This window comes from Bufo gargarizans, chromosome 8 (genome assembly GCF_014858855.1).
Source record: "Bufo gargarizans isolate SCDJY-AF-19 chromosome 8, ASM1485885v1, whole genome shotgun sequence".
Classification (NCBI taxonomy): Eukaryota; Metazoa; Chordata; class Amphibia; order Anura; family Bufonidae; genus Bufo; species Bufo gargarizans.
Window position 1 is genome coordinate 96,089,999 of NC_058087.1, and position 23,800 is coordinate 96,113,798.

Below are 23,800 nucleotides of genomic sequence, written 5' to 3' on the forward strand. Positions count from 1 at the left end.
TCCAATGTGGTTTCGGATCAGGGAACCCAGTTTATTTCTAAGTTTTGGAAAGCTTTTTGTACCCGTTTAGGGGTACACTTATCCTTTTCCTCAGCTTTCCATCCTCAGTCGAATGGACAGACTTAGCGTACCAACCAAAACCTAGAAACATATTTAAGGTGTTTTGCGTCTGAAAACCAAGAGGTGTGGTCATCATATTTACCGTTAGCCGAGTTTGCCATAAATAATCGCCGTCAGGAATCCACTGGCAAGTCACCATTTCTTGGTGCATACGGTTTTCATCCCCAATTTTGTACTTTCAAAGAGGGGGGGTCTTCTGGGGTTCCCGAAGAGGAACGGTTTTCTTCATCGCTTTCATCGGTATGGCAGAAGGTGCAAGCTAACTTGAAAAATATGAGTGGTAAATACAAATGCATGGCCGATAAGAAACGGTCGCCAGGTCCGGACCTAGGAGTGAATGACTATGTGTGGTTGTCTACTAGGAATATTAAGTTGAAGGTTCCCTCTTGGAAACTGGGTCCTAGGTTCATTGGTCCTTATAAAATTGTAGCCGTAATTAACCCTGTGGCTTTTCGCCTGGAGCTACCTCAGACTTTTAAGATCCATAACGTCTTCCATAAGTCGTTGCTCAAGAAGTATGTTCCACCTCTAGAACCATCACCGCTGCCACCTCCTCCTGTTGTTGTGGATGGTAATCTGGAGTTTCAAATATCCAGAATTGTTGATTCTCGTCGGGTCCGCCGCTCTCTTCAGTATCTGGTGCATTGGAGGGGTTACGGTCCCGAGGAAAGAATGTGGGTTCCAGCGTCAGAGGTAAACGCCAACAGGTTGATTCAGGCTTTCCATGTCTCTCATCCGGAGAGACCTGGTCCTGAGTGTCCGGAGGCCCCTCATGAAAGGGGGGGGTACTGTCACGAGGGTGTCAAGAGCCACGTCTGACTCCGTTATACCCGGGGTCAGGAAGTCGCAGCGGGTGGCTGCGCGCTCTATGTCTAAAGATCACGGTGTTTCTTAGTGTTTGTTTTCTGTGTTTGCCTTGCTATCCTTTTTGTCTCACTCAGGGATCCGTAGCTTCTCCTCCTCAGCTGTTTCTTGTCTGCCACTCCCAAACTCCTTATATTCTCCTCTCACACTTCTCTTGTTGCCAGTTATAGAGCCTCCTGCCTGGACATCTATGCTGACCCACTGGAGCTGAGAATCTGGTTGTTGTTCCAGAGTGCTACCCTCCGGATCCCTGTTGGGCTTTTGTTGTCTCCTGTTGTTGCCCACCTGGGATTATATGTTTAGTTTGTATTGTCTGTCCTCCCTTTGGTGTTTTCCTTTAGAGCTAGTGGTGTGGACTAGTGTTCCCACCGCCCTGTTCACTATCTAGGGCTCATCCTAGGGAAAGCCAGGGTTTTAGGCACGTGATCGGCGGACGGGTGAGGAACCCGTCTAGGGACGGCAGGGCAGCCAGGCGCCAGCCGCAAGGTGAGTCAGGGGTCACCACCTTCCCTCTCACTAGGGCAGGGCCTCCCTCTTTTCCTCCCTCCGTGTCACGTATGTGACAGTTACGCCGATCGTGATAGAAATGCTCCCATAACCTTATTGCTGTTGAAGATAATTTTGTGTAGTCTGAGGTTGGCAGTGGCGAGAATGTTCTGGGTTCTGGTGAGAAGGTTGATGGCATCTTCTTCCGTAGGTAGGGACTTAAGACCGTCATCCACGTAAAAGTTCCTTTCCACAAACTGACGTGCATCTGTCCCGAACTCCTGTTCGCATTCTTGGGTCGTTTTTCTCAGTCCATAAATGGCAACTGCTGGGGAAGAGCTATTGCCGAACACGTGAACCTTCATCCGATAGTCTATGACCTCGTTGTTGATATCATTATTGCAATACCATCGGTACCTGAGGAAGTTTCTGTTATCTTCACGGACGATGAAACAATTAAACATTTGTTGAATGTCGGCCATAATGGCAATTGGCTCTTGTCTAAAGCGGAGTAGGACTCCAAAGAGGTTGTTGTTCAGATTGGGTCCAGAGAGAAGATTGTCATTGAGAGAGACGCCTTCATAGCGAGCGCTTGAGTCAAAGACCACTCTAATCTGGTCAGGCTTACAAGGATGATAGACACCAAAACACGGTAGGTACCAGCATTCTTCCCCTTGTATAAGAAGGGGTGCAGGTTCAGCATGATCGCTCTCAAACACCTTCTGCATAAAGTTGACAAAATGTTTCTTCATCTCCGGTTTCCGGTTCAGGTTGCGCTCTAAAGAGATGAACCATGAATCTGCGTGTTGTCTATTATTTGGAATTCTCTTCCTTGGAGTGCGGAATGGTAGCGGCGCCACCCAGCTGTTGGAATCATCTTGCTAGAACTCTTTACTCATGGTTCTCAAGAATTCCTTGTCTTCCATTGTGGCTGCTAACTCATTGTCTTTTGTGGTCACTTCAAACACTGTGTTACCAATGTTGTCATCCCGAAAGATAAATGCTTTCCTATCATCGAGTATGATGCGCTCTGGCGTTCCTTTGACACACAGTATTTCTTTTACACTATAATGATGTTGTTGTCTTGGAAAGCAAGTAGTGCGTCCATTGGGCAGGACATGAGTTTTAAAGGAAGAAACCGAGAGAGGTTTCCTGGCGTTGCTACGACAGACGTTGCCAATAATGACCCAGCCTAGATCCAGATGCTGCACGTAAGGTGCATCATGTGGGCAGTTGATTTGATGGCGCACCTTGTGCACCCTTAGGATGTCTCTCCCGAGTAGCAACAGGATATCAGCATTCTCATCAAAGGCTGGTATTTGATCAGCTATGTATTTCAAGTGAGTATGATGCAAGGCAGCTTCAGGAGTGGTAATCTCATCCTTGTTAGTTGGGATCTGATTTCACTCAATGATAGTAGGCAAGGGTATTTCCAAGTTGCCGTTGAGAGGAGTAACTACAAGGTCACTGGCTCTTCTACCCCAGACTTCTGTAATCCCTGCACAAGTACCTAGGGTATAAGGTAGAACACTTCCTGTTATTCCTAAGAGTTCAAAGAACCTTGTACTTGCGAGAGATCAGTTACTCTGGTCATCGAGAATGGTATACAGTCTTATGACCCTTTCAGGTTTGCCCTTTGCGTATATGCAAACCAAGCATATCTTAGAGCAGGATTTCCAGCAAAGTCCTTCCCCACAGACTTCAGTGCATGTTGAGAACACTGGGGTGGAGGTTGCTGTTTGTTTAGCGTGCTCCCCGCCAAGCTTTGCCCTGGGGGGAATGTCAGTGGATGAGTAGTGCTGTGTTTGTACAGATGAAGGGCTTGAACATGGTTGTCACTACCACATTCTATGCACTTAATGATGGCCTTAAAGTCTTTTGCCAGGTGTCCTGTGGAAGCACAACATCTGAAACAAACTCCAAATTCCTTTAAAAGTTCCTTGCGTTCCTGTAGTGGTTTCTTTCTGAAGCCGATGCCCTTCTTAAGTGGGCGTGGCTTGTTATGTATGGGGCATTGGCGATTCGGATCCTCAAGTTTCTTGTTTTGTCCAGTCTTCAGAAGAACCGTAGCAGGTGCAGGTTGAACATCAGTCCTTTTCACTGACACTGGACCCCTGCGGTCTCTGTGCGTTATGCGCGTGTTTGCAAGTCCTGGAGAAGGTGGACTAAGAGGGTTACAGTCACCGTAGAAGAAACTTGGGTCATTCTTAGAGTCCGTAATTTCCTTTATGAAGGTACAGAAGTAGGAAAAGGGAGGAAAGGCTACTCCATACCTTTTCTTGTAAGTAGATCCTTGACTAACCCATTTTTCTTGGATGCCATATGGTAGCTTAAGGACAATAGGGTTGATGCCACGAGGGATGTCAAGGTAACTAAGACCGGGTAGGTGGATGTCAGCCATAGCTAGTTGAAGCTCTAGTAGAAGATCACTAAGTTCTTGAAGCTTTAGATTGTCTTTAGCTGTCATCCTTGGGAAGCCTTGCAATCTTTTGAGTAAGGCATCTTCGATGGCCTCAGAGCTGCCAAAGCTATGATCAAGTCTGTCCCAAGCAGCGTCAAGACCTGCAGCAGGATTGGAAATGCAAACAGTTTTAAGTCTCTTGATACGTTCAGCTGACTGAGGACCTAGCCACCTCATGAGTAGATCCAATTCTTCTGCAACAGTGATATCTAATTTACTGATTGTTGCTTTAAAGCTGAATTTCCAGCCTCAGTAATTTTCTGGTTTGTCATCAAACATGGTGAGACCCATCCTAGTGAGTTCTCTGCGAAAGATGTACTTGGCAAACTGCGACATGTCTGTGTTTTCAGACTTTGGGTATACAATTGCAGGCAGAACAAAGTTAGTTGCAGTAGCTGGTACATTGACGTTGAGTGACTTGGGAACATAAGGTGGTGCTGAGGCGTTTAACACTGGAGCTGGTGTACGATCCAAAGGTGTTTTGGTTTGTAGCCGCATAATAGTGGATTGGTTAAAGGATGGCAAGTGAGTGCGATAGTGTGGTAGGTCATTTCTATTCGTACCCGTTTCTGCCACGTGAGGAGGTGTAATAGAGACAACACCTTGGTTGAGTTCTTTGGCTGCTATGACAGAGTGATGGAGTTTTGATGAGGTCTGTGATGACACTGATGCATAAGATATAACAGAGTGATGGCTACTGACATTTCTTTCATTGTCACTTACAGCCTGCTCTAAGACTCTTAGTCTTGCCTTTGGCGTGCTCACATTGTTTTTCTAAGACTTCTATTTCTGGTCTCTTCTTTGCAGCCTCAGCTTCCATTTCTGCTTTCTTCTGTGCAGCCTCAGCTTCCATTTCCGCTTTCTTCTGTGCAGCCTCAGCTTCCATTTCTGCTTTCTTCTGTGCAGCCTCAGCTTCCATTTCCGCTTTCTTCTGTGCAGCCTCAGCTTCCATTTCTGATTTCTTCTGTGCAGCCTCAGCTTCCATTTCTGATTTCTTCTGTGCAGCCTCAGCTTCCATTTCTGCTTTCTTCTGGGCGAAAACTGCCTGGATTTTATAAGCTTCTGCATCAGCGCGGGCTTTGATGAGTCGTTGGCTGAGAGTAGAAGATTTTAACATCTGTTTTTGTCCTTGTTTGTATTACTAGATCGTCTCTTTCAAGATTGAGCTCATTCAATTCCTCTAATTCTTTTAAGGAATTTTCTGTGTTGTTCCACTTTAAGAGATCAGCATATTTAGCAGACAGTCTTTGGTAGTTCTCATAGGCAGCATTCAACTGCTTAACAGCGCCCTCTAGGTGCAATACCATATAAGTTGGTTGAGACAAAGCTGACATGCATTCAATAGTTTTAGACCATGAGTGGCTGATGTTCTGCAGCAGTTCCTCTTTGTCAGCCTCATACAGGTCCTTCTCAAAAAATTAGCATATTGTGATAAAGTTCATTATTTTCTGTAATGTACTGAAAAACATTAGACTTTCATATATTTTAGATTCATTACACACCAACTGAAGTAGTTCAAGCCTTTTATTGTTTTAATATTGATGATTTTGGCATACAGCTCATGAAAACCCAAAATTCCTATTTCTAAAAATTAGCATATCATGAAAAGGTTCTCTGAACGAGCTATTAACCTAATCAACTGAATCAACTAATTAACTCTAAACACCTGCAAAAGATTCCTGAGGCTTTTAAAAACTCCCAGCCTGGTTCATTACTCAAAACCGCAATCATGGGTAAGACTGCCGACCTGACTGCTGTCCAGAAGGCCATCATTGACACCCTCAAGCAAGAGGGTAAGACACAGAAAGAAATTTCTGAACGAATAGGCTGTTCCCAGAGTGCTGTATCAAGGCACCTCAGTGGGAAGTCTGTGGGAAGGAAAAAGTGTGGCAGAAAACGCTGCACAACGAGAAGAGGTGACCGGACCCTGAGGAAGATTGTGGAGAAGGACCTATTCCAGACCTTGGGGGACCTGCGGAAGCAGTGGACTGAGTCTGGAGTAGAAACATCCAGAGCCACCGTGTACAGGCGTGTGCAGGAAATGGGCTACAGGTGCCGCATTCCCCAGGTCAAGCCACTTTTGAACCAGAAACAGTGGCAGAAGCGCCTGACCTGGGCTACAGAGAAGCAGCACTGGACTGTTGCATGTCATTCGGAAATCAAGGTGCCAGAGTCTGGAGAAAGACTGGGGAGAGGGAAATGCCAAAATGCCTGAAGTCCAGTGTCAAGTACCCACAGTCAGTGATGGTCTGGGGTGCCATGTCAGCTGCTGGTGTTGGTCCACTGTGTTTTATCAAGGGCAGGGGCAATGCAGCTAGCTATCAGGAGATTTTGGAGCACTTCATGCTTCCATCTGCTGAAAAGCTTTATGGAGATGAAGATTTCATTTTTCAGCACGACCTGGCACCTGCTCACAGTGCCAAAACCACTGGTAAATGGTTTACTGACCATGGTATTACTGTGCTCAATTGGCCTGCCAACTCTCCTGACCTGAACCCCATAGAGAATCTGTGGGATATTGGGAAGAGAAAGTAGAGAGACGCAAGACCCAACACTCCGGATGAGCTTAAGGCCGCTATCGAAGCATCCTGGGCCTCCATAACACCTCAGCAGTGCCACAGGCTGATTGCCTCCATGCCACGCCGCATTGAAGCAGTCATTTCTGCAAAAGGAGTCCCGACCAAGTATTGAGTGCATAACTGAACATAATTATTTGAAGGTTGACTTTTTTTGTATTAAAAACACTTTTCTTTTATTGGTCGGATGAAATATGCTAATTTTTTGAGATAGGAAATTTGGGTTTTCATGAGCTGTATGCCAAAATCATCAATATTCAAACAATAAAAGGCTTGAACTACTTCAGTTGGTGTGTAATGAATCTAAAATATATGAAAGTCTAATGTTTATCAGTGCATTACAGAAAATAATGAACTTTATCACAATATGCTAATTTTTTGAGAAGGACCTGTAGTTCTCTTGGACTTTCCAGGTTGGCTTCACTAAACGTTTTTGTTTTATGTGGCCTTGAGGATCTGACTCCTGATCTGTTGGCAGTTCAGGTTCTTTCTGTGTATTAAGTTCCTCAGATTGTACATTGCCTTGCTGGTGCATTGTGATGGCAAGCAGAGGGTTAATTCACAAGGTATGTGTTTGCATAGAAATGTATGAATCTTCTGGCTCTGGGAGAGGGTTTCCTAGGCAACCAGTGGGATGGGGAGTCAGAGAGAAGTTTAGCAATGGCTGCTGCAAAGTTAGTTTTGATTGCATACAGAGCTTAGATTGACTTTCAGGCAGAATGCATGTGACAATATAGTCTAGGAGCTGATTAAATAACAGTTACATGAACAGTTTCTTCAATAATCTGTGCAGAAAACTGATGAATCTTATGCTGCGATTTACTTGCTGGCTGGAGTATACAGGCTTGTACATACAGTCATGTGAAAAAATTAGGACACCCTTTGAAAGCATGTGGTTTTTTGTAACATTTTTAATAAAAGGTTATTTCATCTCCGTTTCAACAATACAGAGAGATTAAAGTAATCCAACTAAACAAAGAAAACTGAAGAAAAGTCTTTTCAAGATCTTCTGTAAATGTCATTCTACAAAAATGCCTATTCTAACTGAGGAAAAAGATAGGACACCCTTGCCCCTAATAGCGAGTGTTACCTCCTTTGGCTGAAATAACTGCAGTGAGACGGTTCTTGTAGCCATCTACCAGTCTTCGACATCGGTCTGAGGAAATTTTACCCCACTCCTCAATGCAGAACTTTTTCAGCTGTGAGATGTTTGAGGGGTTTCTTGCACGTACAGCCCTTTTCAAGTCACCCCACAGCATCTCAATGGGATTCAAATCTGGACTTTGACTTGGCCATTCCAGGACTCTCCATTTCTTCTTTTTCAGCCAATCTTTGGTTGATTTACTAGTATGTTTTGGGTCATTGTCATGTTGCATGGTCCAGTTCCGCTTCAGCTTTAATTTTCTAACTGATGGTCTCACATGTTCTTCAAGCACCTTCTGATACACAGTAGAATTCATCGTGGATTCTATGATGGTGAGCTGACCAGGTCCTGCTGCAGCAAAGCAGCCCCAAACCATGACACTTCCACCTCCATGCTTCACAGTTGGTATGAGGTTCTTTTCTTGGAATGCTGTGTTTGGTTTACGCCAAACATGTCCTCTGCTGTTGTGTCCAAATAATTCAAATTTGGACTCATCTGTCCAAAGAACATTATTCCAGAAGTCCTGGTCTTTGTCAACTTTATCTCTGGCAAATGTCAGTCTGGCCTCGATGTTTCTCTTGGAAAGCAAAGGTTTCCTCCTTGCACACCTCCCATGCAAGTTAAACTTGTACAGTCTCTTTCTGATTGTAGAGGCATGTACTTCTACATCAACAGTAGCCAGAGCCTGCTGTAGTTCTCGAGATGACACTTTAGGGTTTTTGGAGACCTCTTTTAGCATCTTGCGGTCTGCTCTTGGGGTGAACTTGCTGGGGCGACCAGTCCTGGGCATGTTGGCAGTTGTTTTGAAAGCCCTCCACTTGTAGACTATCTTCCGGACAGTGGAATGGCTGATTTCAAAATCTTTTGAGATCTTTTTAAATCCCTTCCCAGACTCATAGGCTGCTACAATCTTTTTTCTGAAGTCCTCTGACAGCTCTTTTGCTCTCACCATGGTGCTCACTCTCACTTCAACAGTCAGGAGCACACCAAACTAAATGTCTGAGGTTTAAATAGGGCAAGCCTCATTCAACATGCAGAGTAACGATCTACTAATTATGTGCACCTGGTGTGATATACCTGTGTGAGATCTGAGCCAATTTAAGAGGGAATACATGTGAGGGTGTCCTATCTTTTTCCTCAGTTAGAATAGGCATTTTTGTAGAATGACATTTACAGAAGATCTTGAAAAGACTTTTCTTCAGTTTTCTTTGTTTAGTTGGATTACTTTAATCTCTCTGTATTGTTGAAACGGAGATGAAATAACCTTTTATTAAAAATGTTACAAAAAACCACATGCTTTCAAAGGGTGTCCTAATTTTTTCACATGACTGTATATTCTGCTATATTCCAGTGTCCATATACATCTCACTATACATGCATAGTTAGCAAGGATGCCTTGAAATAGATTTTGCTGATCTTGTAAGATCCCTTCAGATTTTTTGACTGTTCTGCCTCTCCAATCTAAGCATTGAAAGTATGGTCTCTGTAACTTACAGTTCTGCTGAGATAGCGGTAACCATCAATCTTAGGTGAATTGGCTGACAGTGACTCGATCCAAACGACACCTTGTAGATCGTGAAGAAGTTTATTCCAAACTGTGCAGATCATACACTGATGAACAAATGGATAGGTCAAACAATAATGCTGTGAGCAGCTAACAGAGCAAGTAGCTGAGATGAGGAGTGAAGCCAGAATGAAGAAGAGGGGAGGAGACAAGAGAGAGAGAGAGCAGAAGCTAGTGGAAGAGAGAAGGGACACACATGAAGAAAAGGCAAATCATGCATGTGTAGGGTGTCACTCACTCAAATACCTTGCAAATAAAAAAAATATATTAAATATTTTTCTGTGATATAATCACATTTGCAAGCCCGTGTGTGTTAGGCCCACACAGACTGTATTGTGGCCACTGGCTAGTGGCTAGGCCTTCACTCATACCGTTACAGGGTGTCACTCACTCAAATACCTTGCAGATAAAAAAAATATATATATTTAATATTTTTCTGTGATATAATCACATTTGCAAGCCCGTGTGTGTCAGGCCCACACAGACTGTACTGTGCCCACTGCCCATCACTTATATAGGGTGGCACAGTACCTTGCACGCATAGTACCACTTATCTAAAAAAAAAAAAAGACAGGTAGAGGCAGGCCACCCCGCAGGGGCCGTCGTGGTTCTGGTGCTGTGATTTCCACTGGCCCTGGAATAATGCCCAGTGTTCAGAGGCCACGTACCCTGAACCCGAAAAATTTGGAGATATTAGTTGACTGGCTTAGAGAGGACACCCAATCTTCAGCAGCTTCCGCTAAGAACCTTGACGCACCATCCTCCTCCAGCTCAGCTTTGGTTACCTGCTCTCAAGTTACCACTCTCCCGCCCACCGCCGCCACCACCACTACCACCGCCACCACAGCCACTTGATCCCTCAGAGGAGTTATTTACACATCAGTTGGATGAAATTAGTGATGCGCAACCATTATTGCCAGAGGATGTAGATAACAGGGATATGTCTCAGTCAGGCAGCATTACACACATGGACGTACAGTGTGATGCTGATGATGATGTACCCGCTGCTGCTTCCTTTGCTGAGGTGTCAGATACAAGTGAAGTGGTTGACGATGACGATGTGTCCGTGGATGCCACGTGGGTGCCTGCTCGAAGAGAAGAAGAAGAGCGGCATTAGTCACCTCGCCGCAACAACCGGCCCCAACTGCTGATATGGAGCGTGTTAGCAGGAGGCAGCATTTGAACAACATGGTGGAACACTACCTATGCACAAGCCTACACGTAATGACTGATGGTTCTGCCCCATTCACCTTCTGGGTCTCCAAATTGTCCACATGGCAAGAGCTTGCCTTACATACATGTATGCCTTGGAGGTGCTAGTCTGCCCTACAGCCAGTGTACTCTCTGAACGTGTATTTAGCACGGCAGGAGGCGTCATTACAGACAGATGCAGCTGCCTGTCCAGAGCCAACATGGGCAAGCTCACATTCATTAAAATGAACCAGAAAAATAAATAAAGTAAAGTCTCTGTTAGATATACTTGTCTTCTCTAGCGCTGCAAATCCGGAGACAATGTGGGAAAAGTCAAATAAGTAAAGTTTTGGAAAAGGATTGCGCTGCAGGAGAAAATTCTTTTGTATAAAAATAAAAATATATAATAAAAAGTTCCTTTGGTAGATCTTCAATCAACGTGGTCACAAGCCAACCTCACAACTTAACACTGGTATGGAAATCTGTTCTGAAATGAAAAAGCGCACTATGGTGTAGCAAGTTCCACAAACTTAGCGCCCCTGCGATTAGATTATACTCACAGGGTATCTTGCGAGTAAATGCGTATATGAATGGATGGTGTCTTCAATAGTACTCTGTTGAAAAGAGAGGACTATAGTGTAGCATGTAATTACACTTAAAACGCTTGCTGTAAGGTTATACTCACAGGATGTCCCTTATGAGAGGCTTGGAAGGAATCTGTGCAATCTTCACAGGCAGCTGGGCGGGTGGAGCAGGCAAGGATCAAGATACTCGAGTAGGAATTTCCAAATATCGATCCAACGGATGGAATGCTTCTGCACCTAGATGGTACTAGACCTCAGCTACTCAGAAGGACTGGTAAGTGGAACGGATGCGCACCAAAGAGTCGGATAAAAATTATTTAATGAGAAATAAAATTACAGCTAAAACCACAAAACTAAAGTCTCTGAAATGCCCATAGTGCGCTTTTTCATTTCAGAACAGATTTCCATACCAGTGTTAAGTTGTGAGGTTGGCTTGTGACCACGTTGATTGAAGATCTACCAAAGGAACTTTTTATTATATATTTTTATTTTTATACAAAAGAATTTTCTCCTGCAGCGCAATCCTTTTCCAAAACATTAAAATGAACCAGGCTTGGATCCCACAAGACTTGTCTGTACCTTGTGTAACTAGACATATATACCACCATCAAACATGCATTCTTTTTTTTTAAAGTTTTATTGAATAAATCAGTACAGTACAAAAATAGAGCAGAAGAGAAGTAAACAAACTCCTCTACTCTTATATATAAGAAAACGGAATACAGGTCTGTCAAATATCAAATATACAGTAAGTATGATAAGCTAGCATCCAAGGGGTTAATCGGTATAGAATATCCCATGGAAAATATGGAAAGTACCCTTCAGAAAAAGCACATTTAAGAACCAGGTGGCAATTATTGATCTAAAATGTCTGTTAAATACCTTAGGTCTTAATGATACGTTCCATCCGAGACGGTCCCGAGCGGGAGCAGCAACACCGTCTGAGCAACTCAACGTCCAACAATCCAAGAAGGGTTAGGAGATAAGTGGATGGGGAGATAGATGGGGTAGGCCCTAGATGCTGTATATCTAAGGATAATGTTGATAGTGCTAATCTCTGTCTAATAGCCCCTAAAGGAAATCCATTGACTCCAGTTCTTTAGAAACTTATGATGAGATCTCAGTTCCCATGAGGATAACTCCTCTAATCTGTAAATTTGATCTATTTTCTGATACCATTGATCCAAAGAAGGAACTTCGGAGGATAACCATAGTGTAGGGATCAGCAATTTTGCAGCATTCACTAGATGTTTGAAAAGAAGTAGGTTAGGGGGGAGGGGTTACGAGGATAAAGATTCAGGAGGGCAACTTCCGGAGACGGAGTAATATTGGAATTGCAAATCTTGTTACTGATTTGAAAAACCTTTTCCCACCAATTAAGTAAGATTGGGCAGGTCCACCATATGTGGATAAAAGCGCCCCTTTCTTTTGAGCATCTCCAACATGTGTCAGATGCTGTAACTGAATATAAGCATGTCTTGTCGGGGGTTTTATACCATCTTGTAATGATTTTATAGTTATTCTCCTGAATCCTGACACACCCTGAAGATTTGTGTGAAGAGTTATATATGATGCCGGTATCCTCCGGTGAGAGACTTATATTTAGGTATTTTTCCCAAAGTCTTATGAAAGCAGGCGTTAGTGCTTCAGGAGGAGTTCTCAGCCTGTTGTACCATTGTGAGATCAGTTTATGTGGGGTGGAATCACGAGAGATAATATGTTCAAGCCAGGTAATAGGGCGTAACAATGTGTGTAAATGTACGTTTTGAGACATGTATGCCCTTAAGAAATGAAGCCCATTAAAACTTGAGAGAGGGCTTTTTAGGAGATCACATATCTCTTTTATGGAGAGTAGTTTGCCTTCTTTGTATAAATCTATCAGTTTCAGATTAGACTGAGTAATTTCAGTGGGAAGGCTGCTCTGTAAGGCCTGAAACATGCATTCTTGTACTCAAGTCAAGTGCAATGATTCTTTGTTTTATTTTTTTTTTATTTGTCCCAATATTTTGGGGGCTACCTACCCCAATAATAAAAAATAAAAAAACATTGTTGGCTACCTCCTCCTCCTCCTCCATTGCTGCCTCCACCTACAACACTACATTCACCACCTCCTTAACCTCAGACTCCATATCCACCTTCTTCTCTGAGTTGCAGGTTACAAATTAATAATTTTTCGTTATTTTATTTCATTTTAAGTTATTTCCCTAGCCACATTTGTTTGCAGAGCAGTTGCCATGCTCTTAAGCACATTTTACTGCCTTTTACACCCTCTAGCCTTTTCAATGACTATTTTAGAGCCATTTTAATGCAAAAAAGAGCCAATTTTAGTGCCCTACATTGTAAAAAAAATCTTATTTTCAATTGTCGGGTGACATTTTACCATTTTGGCGTATACAAACCCCTGCTGTGCCTGGGTGACAGGGGCCTAAATCTCTCATAATCCTCTGTTCTATTGCTGGGTGACATGAAGCCCCTTTTGACAAGAATGAATCCCTGCTGTGCCTGGGTGACAGGGAACTAAATTTAGTGAAAACATCTTTTACTAATCGGAAGATGCACGACTACAAGCTCACTCTGATGATGGCATTCCCACCTGACAGCGGGGGCACAGTGGAAGCACAAGGTGAAGGCAGAGGAGGAGAAAGAGGTCGCCAACGCAGCTGGGGCACCGCCAGCACCTGAGAAGGCAGGGTTAGCATGGCCCAAATGTGGAAAAGCTTTGTCAGCCTTGGAGGTGCTGACCTGCCCTGCAGCCAGTGTATAGTGTGAACGTGTGTTTAGCATGGCAGAGAGCATTATCACAGGCCACAGCCAATGTGGACAAGCTTACGTTTATTAAAATGAACCAGGCATGGATCCCACAGGACTTATCGTACCTTGTGCAGAATAGACATTTATATCAGCCTCAAACATCCATTCTTGTACTCAAGTGTACTTATTCTTTGTTTTATTTTGTTATATGTCCCAATTTAAAAATAAAAAAAATAACACAAATCAGAGTTGGCTACCTATTCCTTCTACACTGCTGCTTCCACCTACACCGCCACGTCAACCTACACCGCCACATCAACTGCCTCCTCAACCTCCTACTCCTAGATCCAGATAGTTATTTTTAATTTTTCTGTATTTTATGTTATTTTAAGTCATTTCCCTATCCACATTTGTTTGTAGAACAGTTGGCATGCTCTTAAGCACATTATTATGCCTTTTGCAGCCATCTAGCCCCTAATTTAAAGCCATTTTAGTGCCCAAAAGTTCGGGTCCCGATTGACTTCAATGGAGTTCGGGTTCGGGGGCAAGTTCGGATCAAGTTCTGGTCCCGAACCCGAACTTTTTTTTCAAGTTCGGACGAACTCGTCAAACCCGAACATCCAAGTGTCCACTCAACTCTAAAAAAAGAGTAGTTTGCACGCTGTGCAATCAGAACCTGAAGCGAGGCAAAAACGTTCTTAACCAGAGCACAACATGCATGACCAGGCATTTAAGTGCAAAGCACGATCTGCAGTGGAGTAGACACCTCAGAAATCAAGAAAGGTCTCTGGCTCCTCCTGCTTCCTCTTCTGCTGCAGTCTCGGCCTCTTCATCCACCTCTAGAGTGATAATGCCACCTACTACCCCGCAAACAGAGGATCTGCAAGCAACACCACCACCTGGGTCACCAAGCAACTCCACAATGTCCCACGGAAGCGTTCAGCTCTGCATCTCCCAATTACTGGAGAGGAAGAGGAAGTACCACCCTACCCACCCGCGATCCCTAGCCCTGAATGCCTGTATTTCAAAATTCCTGGCCTTTGAAATGCTGTAATTCCGTTAAGACAGAGAGTTTTAAAGGCCTTATGGCAGTGGCTATTGACAGTGTGATATGCCCAGCTGCCACTACTTTTCCAGGCGAGCGATCCCTTCCCTGTACAACCAAGTGTTGGACAAAATCGGATGTGCACTGTGCAACGCCATCTGTGCGGATACGTGGACCAGTAAGCACGGTCAGGGATGTTATATCTCCAAAAGCACAATGGGTAAATGCAGTGGTGGCTAGGTCTGAGGCTGATGTCCTTCCATTACTGAGGATTGCAGGGTGCTTCAGTTTGCCTCCAGTTGCTTCCTCCTCCTACTCCACTTCCTCATCCTCTACCGGCTTCTCATCCGGTCAGCATAACACCTTCACCACCAACTTCAGCACAGCCTGGGGTAAATGACAGCAGGCAGTTTTAATACGTATCTGTTTGGGGGACAAATACCACACCGCACAGGAGCTGTGAGCCTCAATCCCGGCCTGGTAGTGTGCGATAATGGACAAAATCTCGTAGCAGCTCTGGAAATAGCAGGTCTGAGGCACAAATCTTGCCTGGTGCATGTGCTGAATTTGGTGGTGCAGAGACTCCTTAAAAATTACCCTGATATGTCAGAGCTGCTGCATAAAGTGCGGGCTGTCTGCGAGTGCTTTCGCGTTCTTACCCTGCTGCTGCTCGCCTGTCAGGGCTGCTGCGTAACTTCGGCCTTCCAGCTCATGGCCTCATATGCGACGTGCCCACAAGGTGGAACTCCACCTTGCACACGGTGTACAGACTGTGCGAGCAGCAGCAGGCGATAGTGGAGTTCCAGCTGCAGCACGCACGGGTTAGTCGCTCTGCCGAACAGCACCACTTCACCACCAATGACTGGGCCTCCATGTGAGACCTGTGTTCCTTGTTGCACTGTTTCGAGAACTTCACCAACTTCTTACTTCTATGCTTCCTTGAAAAAACGACTCCTGGCAATGATGGAAGAGGATGTGGCACAGTAGGAGGAGGAGGAGGAGGAAGGGTTTCCGGCCAGTCATTCACAAGTGGCTCCGAGGGTGGGTTCCTGCACCCACAAACGCCAGGTACACAATTGTCCAGCCAGGGCACATTTCTGGAGGATGACGAGGTGGAGGATGAGGAGAAGGAGATGGAGGAAGAGGAACCATGTTCACAGCAGGGTAGCACCCAGACCAGCTCATAGCCATCACTGGTGCAAGGCTGGGCGGATACAGAGGACACAGACGATACACATCCCACAGAGGACAGCTTTTCTTTGGCTCTGTGCAGCCTGGCACACATGAGCGATTACATGCTGCAGTGTCTCCGCAACGACCGCCGAGTTGCCCACATTCTAACTTGTGCTGATTACTGGGTGGCCACGCTGCTGGATCCCCGTTACAAGGACAACGTACCGTCCTTAATTCCATCACTGGAGCATGATCGTAAGATGCGCGAGTACAAACGCGCTGCTGGTGGCATTTCCACCTGACAGTGGGGGCACAGTGAAAGCACAAGATGAAGGCAGAGGAGGAGGCAGGATTTCACCAACATGGTGGAGCAGTATGTGTGCACACGCCTACACATACTGAATGACGGGTCTACCCTGTTTCGAGTACTTCAACAACATGGCCAGTGTCGATAACATCATTCTTAGCATTACTATCCCACTTCTATGCCTCCTTGAAAAAACGCTTCTGTCGATGATGTTACAGGATGTGGCACAGGAGGAGGAGGAGGAGGAAGAGGGATCATTTCGTAGGGTTTCCGGCCAGTAATTCACAAGTGTCTCCGAGGGTGGGTTTCCGAACCCACAAACGCCAGGTACACAATTGTCCAGCCAGGGCACAGTTCTAGAGGATAACAAGGTGGAGGATAAGGAGGAGGAGGAACCTTGTTCACAGTAGGGTGGCACCCAGACCAGCTCATGCAAAACACTGGTGCATGGCTGGGGGGATACAGAGGACACAGACAAAACACCTCCCACAGAGGATAGCTTTTCGTTACCTCTGGGCAGCCTTTCACACATGAGCGATTACATGCTGCAGTGTCTCAGCAATGACCGCCGAGTTGCCCGCATTCTAACTTGTGCTGATTACTGGGTGGCCACGCTGCTGGATCCCCATTGCAAGGACAATGTCCTTAATTCCTTCGCTGGAGCGTGATCGTAAGATGCGCACGCTGGTAGAATTGCTGCTGGAGGCATTCCCACCTTACATTGGGGACACAGTGGAAGCACAAGGCGAAGGGAGAGGAAGAGGCCACCAACGCAGCTGGGGCACCACCAGCACCTTAGAAGGCAGGGTTAGCATGGCCGAAATGTGGAAAAGTTTTGTCAGCACGCCACAACAACCAGCACCACCAGCTGATATGGAACGTCTTAGCAGGAGGCAGAATTTCACCAACATGGTGCAGCAGTGTGTGTGCACACGCCTACACATACTGAATGACGGGTCTGCCCCCTTTAACTTCTGAGTCTCCAAATTTGGCACATGGCCTGAGCTTGTCCTTTACGCCTTGGAGGTGCTGGCCTGCCCTGCAGCCAGTGTATTATCTGAACGTGTGTTTAGCACAGCAGGGGGCTTCATCACAGACAAGCGCAGCCGCCTGTCCACAGCCAATGTGGACAAGCTCACGTTCATTAAAATGAACCAGGCATGGATCCCACAGTACCATGTGCAGAATAGACATGTATACCGGCCTAAAACAAAAATAAAAAAAACAGTGTTGGCTACCTCATCGTCCTCCACCGCCGCTTCCACCTACAGCGCTACCTCCAACGCCTCCTCAAACTCCTACTCCATATGGAACTCCACCTCATAAATACATTTATTTTTATTTTATTTGTATGTATTTTATTTTATTTAATGTCATTTTACAAATTTGTCTGTTAATTCGCCAATTTTTGGGTGTGCTGTACCACTGCCATACCTAGTAGACAGGTAAAAAAAAAAAAAAAAAACACAAATTTGTCAGTTACATTTTCGGGTGAAATTCACCAATTTTTGGGTGTGATGAACCACTGCTATACCTAGTAGACAGGTTAAAAAAAAATTGTCTTTTTAAATTGGTAATTATAGATGAATATCTTGTGTGGGAATCAATTACCTTTTTCTTATCTGGTTTATATTAAAGTTGTTTTAGAGTTTTTTTTTGTTTTTTTTCTTATAAGCACTAAGATTCAAATGTCTAGCTCAAAGCACTAAGATTCAAATGTCAAATTGTACTTACAAGATCCTTTAAAAAAAAAAAAAAAAACACTAGAGAAGAGCGAATTTCTCACAAATTTGGAATTTCTCACAAATTTGGAATTTCTCACAAATTTGATTCGGCTGCTTCGCCGAATTTTCCGAAAAGATTTGATTCAATGCAATTTTTTTAATAGCAAATTGCATTAAAAAAAACAGCTATTTCCTGGCTGCAGAGGGCCTGCATAGTGGTGTAGAACACTGTGCCTCTTAGTAACACTCATAGCAAGTCTGCTGTGGTAGTGAAATAATACTGTCAGATAACAGTCGTTGCTGTTAGAATCACTGCACACTTTACTTATTTGAGCAGTTACTGACCAAATAACTCAAGTGTGAACTCAGCCTTACAGGTCAATGCCAGATATAAAGAACTGTGTAGAGACCCAAGACCCTAGTATAGTGTGAAAGAGTGCACTCCTTTTACACCATCGTCAGCTGATTCCACATAGATGTCTATAGAACCTGTTCTATTAAATGTTTATACAAGTACAGCCCCCCGACAAAGTGGAGAGGGTGTCAGCAGTATGTTTGTGTTGACATCACTGATTCCTTTGATCCGTCAGAACAATAACCGGATCCTGTCTGTTGAGCATCATCCTTCACTCGGTCAGCATTTGGTCAGTAAACCATCATTATTGCTAAAGCCAAGGAGTGGATCCAAAACGAGATGACACGTGAATGGAATATTTGCATGTATTTTGTTTTTTACCCACTCTCGCTTTTGGCTACCAAATCATAAGCCAATTCTGATGCAAAAGAGGGACAATGTCATACAGGCCTTACAGCTGCTACATCGACATGATCCTTTGTGTCTCATTTTTTATTTCTTCTAACAGATCATAAGAAAGGTTAAATAAATTATGATGTCAACCAGGCCAAAATGCAAAATAGTGGCCCAGTCATGGAGTGGGGAGGGTGGGAACAGCATGAGAAGTCCACACAGTGGCCCAGTGACACAGTGGTAAGGTGGCAGCAGCATGAGGCGAACACAGAGTAGTGATGTTGTAGTAGCATGAGGTTTCACCTCTGCTTCATCAGAATAGATATGTCTTTGTAGACCAGATTTTAATCAGCGATTGACTGCAGCAGAGAACTGTCCATACATTTGATTTGGTCGAGACTCTCCCTAGAAGTTAAGAGCAGCACAGTTTCATTTTCTCTTGGTTTGAAACAACACATGCTTCCTTCTGAGGCAGTCTGGTGCATGATCAAATCATTCACCGTTTTCCTCTTTCCTCATTCAGATGCTCTAGCATGCACAAGTTTGAATTCCAGCTGTTTGGAATATTGCGGATAGTGATGAGCAGCGGGGTCAATATTCAAATTTGCAATATTTAGCGACTATTTGGTTGAATATTCATCATATATTCACAAATTTTTGAATTAGCAATTATTTTCTTGATTGAGAAAATTGCCAATGTAATATGCGCGGGTCATTGTTGCTACATTTTCCGAGCTGCTAGAAGTTTCCTGAGACTGGAGAAAATGGTTGGCACGGCATAACATTACAATAGCTTTATATGCAGATAGAGTGCTCCAATATATTTGTGATTGCGCAAATTGGCAATTAATGATGCACATATTTTTGTACAATACGAGCAAATTCACATTTTGGCAGGTCTGACTACATAATACTGATTGGTGAAGTATTGTGAACTTGTGACATCACAGCACAATGTCTGTAGCATGTATGTATGGACAGCAGAACAGCATCACACTACCTAACACCCTGCACTGGAACCTATCAGCTACACTATATCACAATCTAACATCCACTGACTATCTCCCACTATCTGTATTATGTATATAAGCTAACTATATATCTAATGTAATTAAACAGTAAAGCACAGAGCACAGCAATGACACTGCTGTCTTTCTCAGAACTCCATAAAACTACAGAAAATGGCTGCTGGGAAGGTGCTTATATAGTAAGAGATTGGGAACTTTCCAATTTGTTGCTAGGGATGTTGCTAAGTTCAGACAAAGACATTGCAGCCTTCTCTTTAGCCCACAAGCAAGAAGGGAGGGTACTGATGAAAACAAATCTTGAATATTCAAGAATAGGAATATATAGCACCATAGTCGAAATCTTTGTGAATTCTTGAAATGGCGATTCAAATTAGCAATTCAAATATTCGTGCCCAACACTAATCGCGGATTAAGCAGTATAACAGCAAAACATTATGACTCTGCAAGTCCAGGAGGGCATTCTTCACCATGTAAGAATGACTTAAATGCAATAACAGTCTCATAGACATTGCCAGCACCTTGCACAAGACAGTGCACTTTTAAAAAAAAGCGTTGCACTACTAGCTTTATCACGTGCACCATGCAGACAGCATGTGTTATTTATCCAAGGTTCAGGGAAACCACAATGTTGCTCCCATTGTCACTGACCACCATGCCAAGTTGGAGTTGGCAATGTGACAGTCAGTGGGATGTTTGCTGCTTGATGTACTTTAGAAACTGCTTACCTGTATAGCTACTCTTGCCCATGTCAATCAGCTCCAACACTGCATGACAGCATTTGACTTTACACATTTGATAGTAAGTAGGGAGTGGGAGTGGCACTATGACTGCTGATTTTGTGGAACAGGAAGGCTTTTTGGGAGAAATAATTCTGACTTGGCATCTTCCAAAGTTTGTGAACGCACATCATCAGCTCCCTAATGGCAGCAGACTCAATAAAATGGCACAGCACTGACTGTGCTGCCAGCAACTTGGCCAGGTGTGTAAATTTGTTTCCTGGCCACACATTGCATTATCGATGGATGATAATGGAATGGAGGAGGAGAAGTCTGAGCGGTAGAGACAGAAAGTGAGGACAACGATGTGAAAGACACGTACTGGCTGCCATAAGGGAGACCAGGAGAAGGAGGAAAATCTTCTTACAGTAGTTGGCAGCCAACTCTATTTTCCCATGGGATGGGGTAATGCCGCTTCATGTGGATCAACGACTGACCATAGCTTATTTTACTTTTGCAGAGCTTGCACAGGGCAATGCTGCTATCTTCCGAAAGTGGAAAGTGGAAAAAACAAACAAACTGTCAAACAGGAGATATTAAAGCAGAGTTAGAGGCAGCTGTGTTTGGCTTAGCTCTGCACATTCTGGACCTAATACACCTACAGTGTGAGAGGCATCACCTGTTCCCGAAGCAAAAATGGCCCTGGCAGTTCTTTAGGGATTCGTGGCCATACATTGCCTCTGCTCTTTATTGCTGCTGCTGTCACCACCCTATTCCTGTGATGTTAACTCCTCCTCAACACCTCAATCTGTCTCTCAGGTCCTGTCCAACACACAATCATCATTGGAGTCCTCACCCTCCCTGCCACTTTGATCAGACTGTGATACGGTGTCATTGCCTGCCTGTGAGAGATCTAAGAAGATCAGATAGACTTGTAGCACACGAGTCTGACAGGTTCTGGATGTTTCCTTCTGTTTGTTGTTGTTGGTAGGATCCCACCTCTCCACAGGTTCTGCTCGTTTGCTGGTTAGAGGCTCTATTTTAGTCTGCCTCTGACTTCTCACTGTGCGGTTGATATTTCCTTCTGGAGTTCCTGCTGGTTGCTTGTGGAGCCCTTGTTCTTCACTCTTCCCAAGCTAAGTTCCGCTTTTGCTCTGTGTTGTTTGTGTCAGTCTAGGTCTCAGGGAGACACTGACCCCTTTAGTGTGGAAAGGTGCTGGCAGTCTCATTCCCCATTCCCTAATCTAGAGTTTGCTATAGTATTAGCAGGGTCCAAGTTCGAATGTATGTGTTCGTCCACCATCAGGACCTGCACATACTATTAGGAGTCAGGGAGAGACTCAGGGATTGTTAGGAGGTAACCGTCTCTCCTTCACTAGCTTTCAGGCCTAGACTGTTATACTATGCTGTCAGTTTGTCTGGTGTACCTGTTATTCACATTACCCCATGACATATTGTGGGCTCGTTGGTCCCCCTCCCAATTTTCTGCTCGGTATTTGCCCTGACTGACTACCCACATTCTGGCTCTGGGAGGACAAGGCCTGGCCCTGGGTCTTTCATTTGGAACCCTTCTATATTTTCTGGCCTAATCTACACAGTTACATGGTATGGAACAGATTGGAAGTCTGTTTGCTAAAACTTAAAGACAGAGAGGCGCAATAAAATTATCTTCCCTTTTTACAAAAAAGCTGAAGACGCTGCTACTGACAATTTACTTTGCAAATAATGCAATGTTGGTACCACTAACAGGTTTAGGCCTATTGTTATTACTCAGAGATTTAAAACACAAATGTGTTGTGACGTGTCACAAATTTCAGACTATTTACTTTATTTTCACTCAGAGATTTAAAACACTACCCTCTGTATTGTAATACACATGTTGCACACTTGTATCACTATTTAAAAAATAAAATAAAAATTGAACTATATGGAGATGCCCTGTCCCAGATTTTGATCTACCATTTAAGCAGTTTTTACTGAGATTTAAAACGCTACCCTCTGCATTCTAAAACATGTGTTGTACACTTATATTGCTATTTTGGCAAAGCAAAAACCATTTGAGCTGTCTGGAGATGCCCTATGCCTGATTTTGAACTATTTTATTTCCAATGCTTTTACTCAGAGATTTAAAACGCTACCCTCTGGATTGAAAAACACACATTGTACACATATATTGCTGCACTATCCATTATGCACTCCCCCCCCCCCCCCTTAAAATTCGGATTCGGATACAACTATATACATTTTTTCGATTTGAATCAATTCGCTCATCTCTAATCATGACTATTTCTCGAGGGATCAGTAAGAAGATGCAGAGGAGGAACAACTAAACATTACAGCAGTCACATCTCAGTAGACACCAATGATTTAAAAATTGGGTTTTATGAAATAAACATATTTGTAAGCTAAATATATTTACTTTGCTATGGCTCATTTCAGGCTCCAGGAAGCGGATGCACTCAGAATAGTTGGAAAATGATCTGTTGGAGTTTTGTACAAAGTCCCATGTTCCGTTTATATTGCACTTTCGATAAACCATTCCTAGAAAAATAGACCATGTATAAGAATTATTAATGTATATTATACTATATACAGTTTTCACTATGAATAATAATAGAAATATGATGCATATAGAGATGCATTATTGTAAGCATATTTTAACATAGTTTAGTGGTTTTTTTACATCCATTTTCTGGAATACAAAATTTTATAACTTTTGCTACTTTTTTTTTAAAAGTAGACAGAGCTTAAAGGGGTATTCTCATCTTTAAGATCATAGCTAAAAAAAATTCCCCTAGTGCCATAGACTATTTTTGCAATTAGGTTATATTATTCATATTGCAGCCATTATGAAAAATGATTTCCCTCTTACAGCATTGTTTACATTTAGAAACCCGCTCCTTGTGCAGACCGCACTTACTGTTCACCCAGACGGCCAGTCAGTCTCACTAGCCGCGCATGCGCTGATCTAATTTCTTCTCTGCCGTGTCTGATACAGAGCCGCTTGCTCTGTATGCAGTGCGGCCTTCCAGGCGAGCGTCGGAGAGAGAGAGAGGGTGCCCATAGGAGCGAGGAGGTGCACAGACAGCATATGTAAGTGCCAGGAGAATCTCAACCACTTATCCACCAACAATTTGATTTATTAGAACTATCAAAGGGGGTAAAATATATAGAGTAGGGACGCTGGGCACAATGTAATTTATTGCAGGGACGCTGGGGCCAATGTAATTTAGTTTAGGGAAGCTGGGCACAATGTGATTTATTGCAGGGACACTGGGCACAATGTGATTTAGTGCAGGGACACTGGGCACAATGCCA

At 43.8% G+C, this 23,800-nt stretch overlaps 1 protein-coding gene across 1 annotated transcript in view; it reads right to left on the reverse strand.

Annotated features, from left to right (window-relative positions):
• Positions 1-23,800, reverse strand: part of PTH2R (parathyroid hormone 2 receptor) — a 1,033,981-nt gene that overhangs the window by 866,053 nt on the left and 144,128 nt on the right. The window contains exon 3 of the mRNA XM_044303853.1: positions 22,902-23,023. Within this exon, the coding sequence (XP_044159788.1) occupies positions 22,902-23,021 (120 nt within the window). The 5' untranslated portion in view covers positions 23,022-23,023. The remainder of the gene's footprint in view (positions 1-22,901; positions 23,024-23,800) is intronic.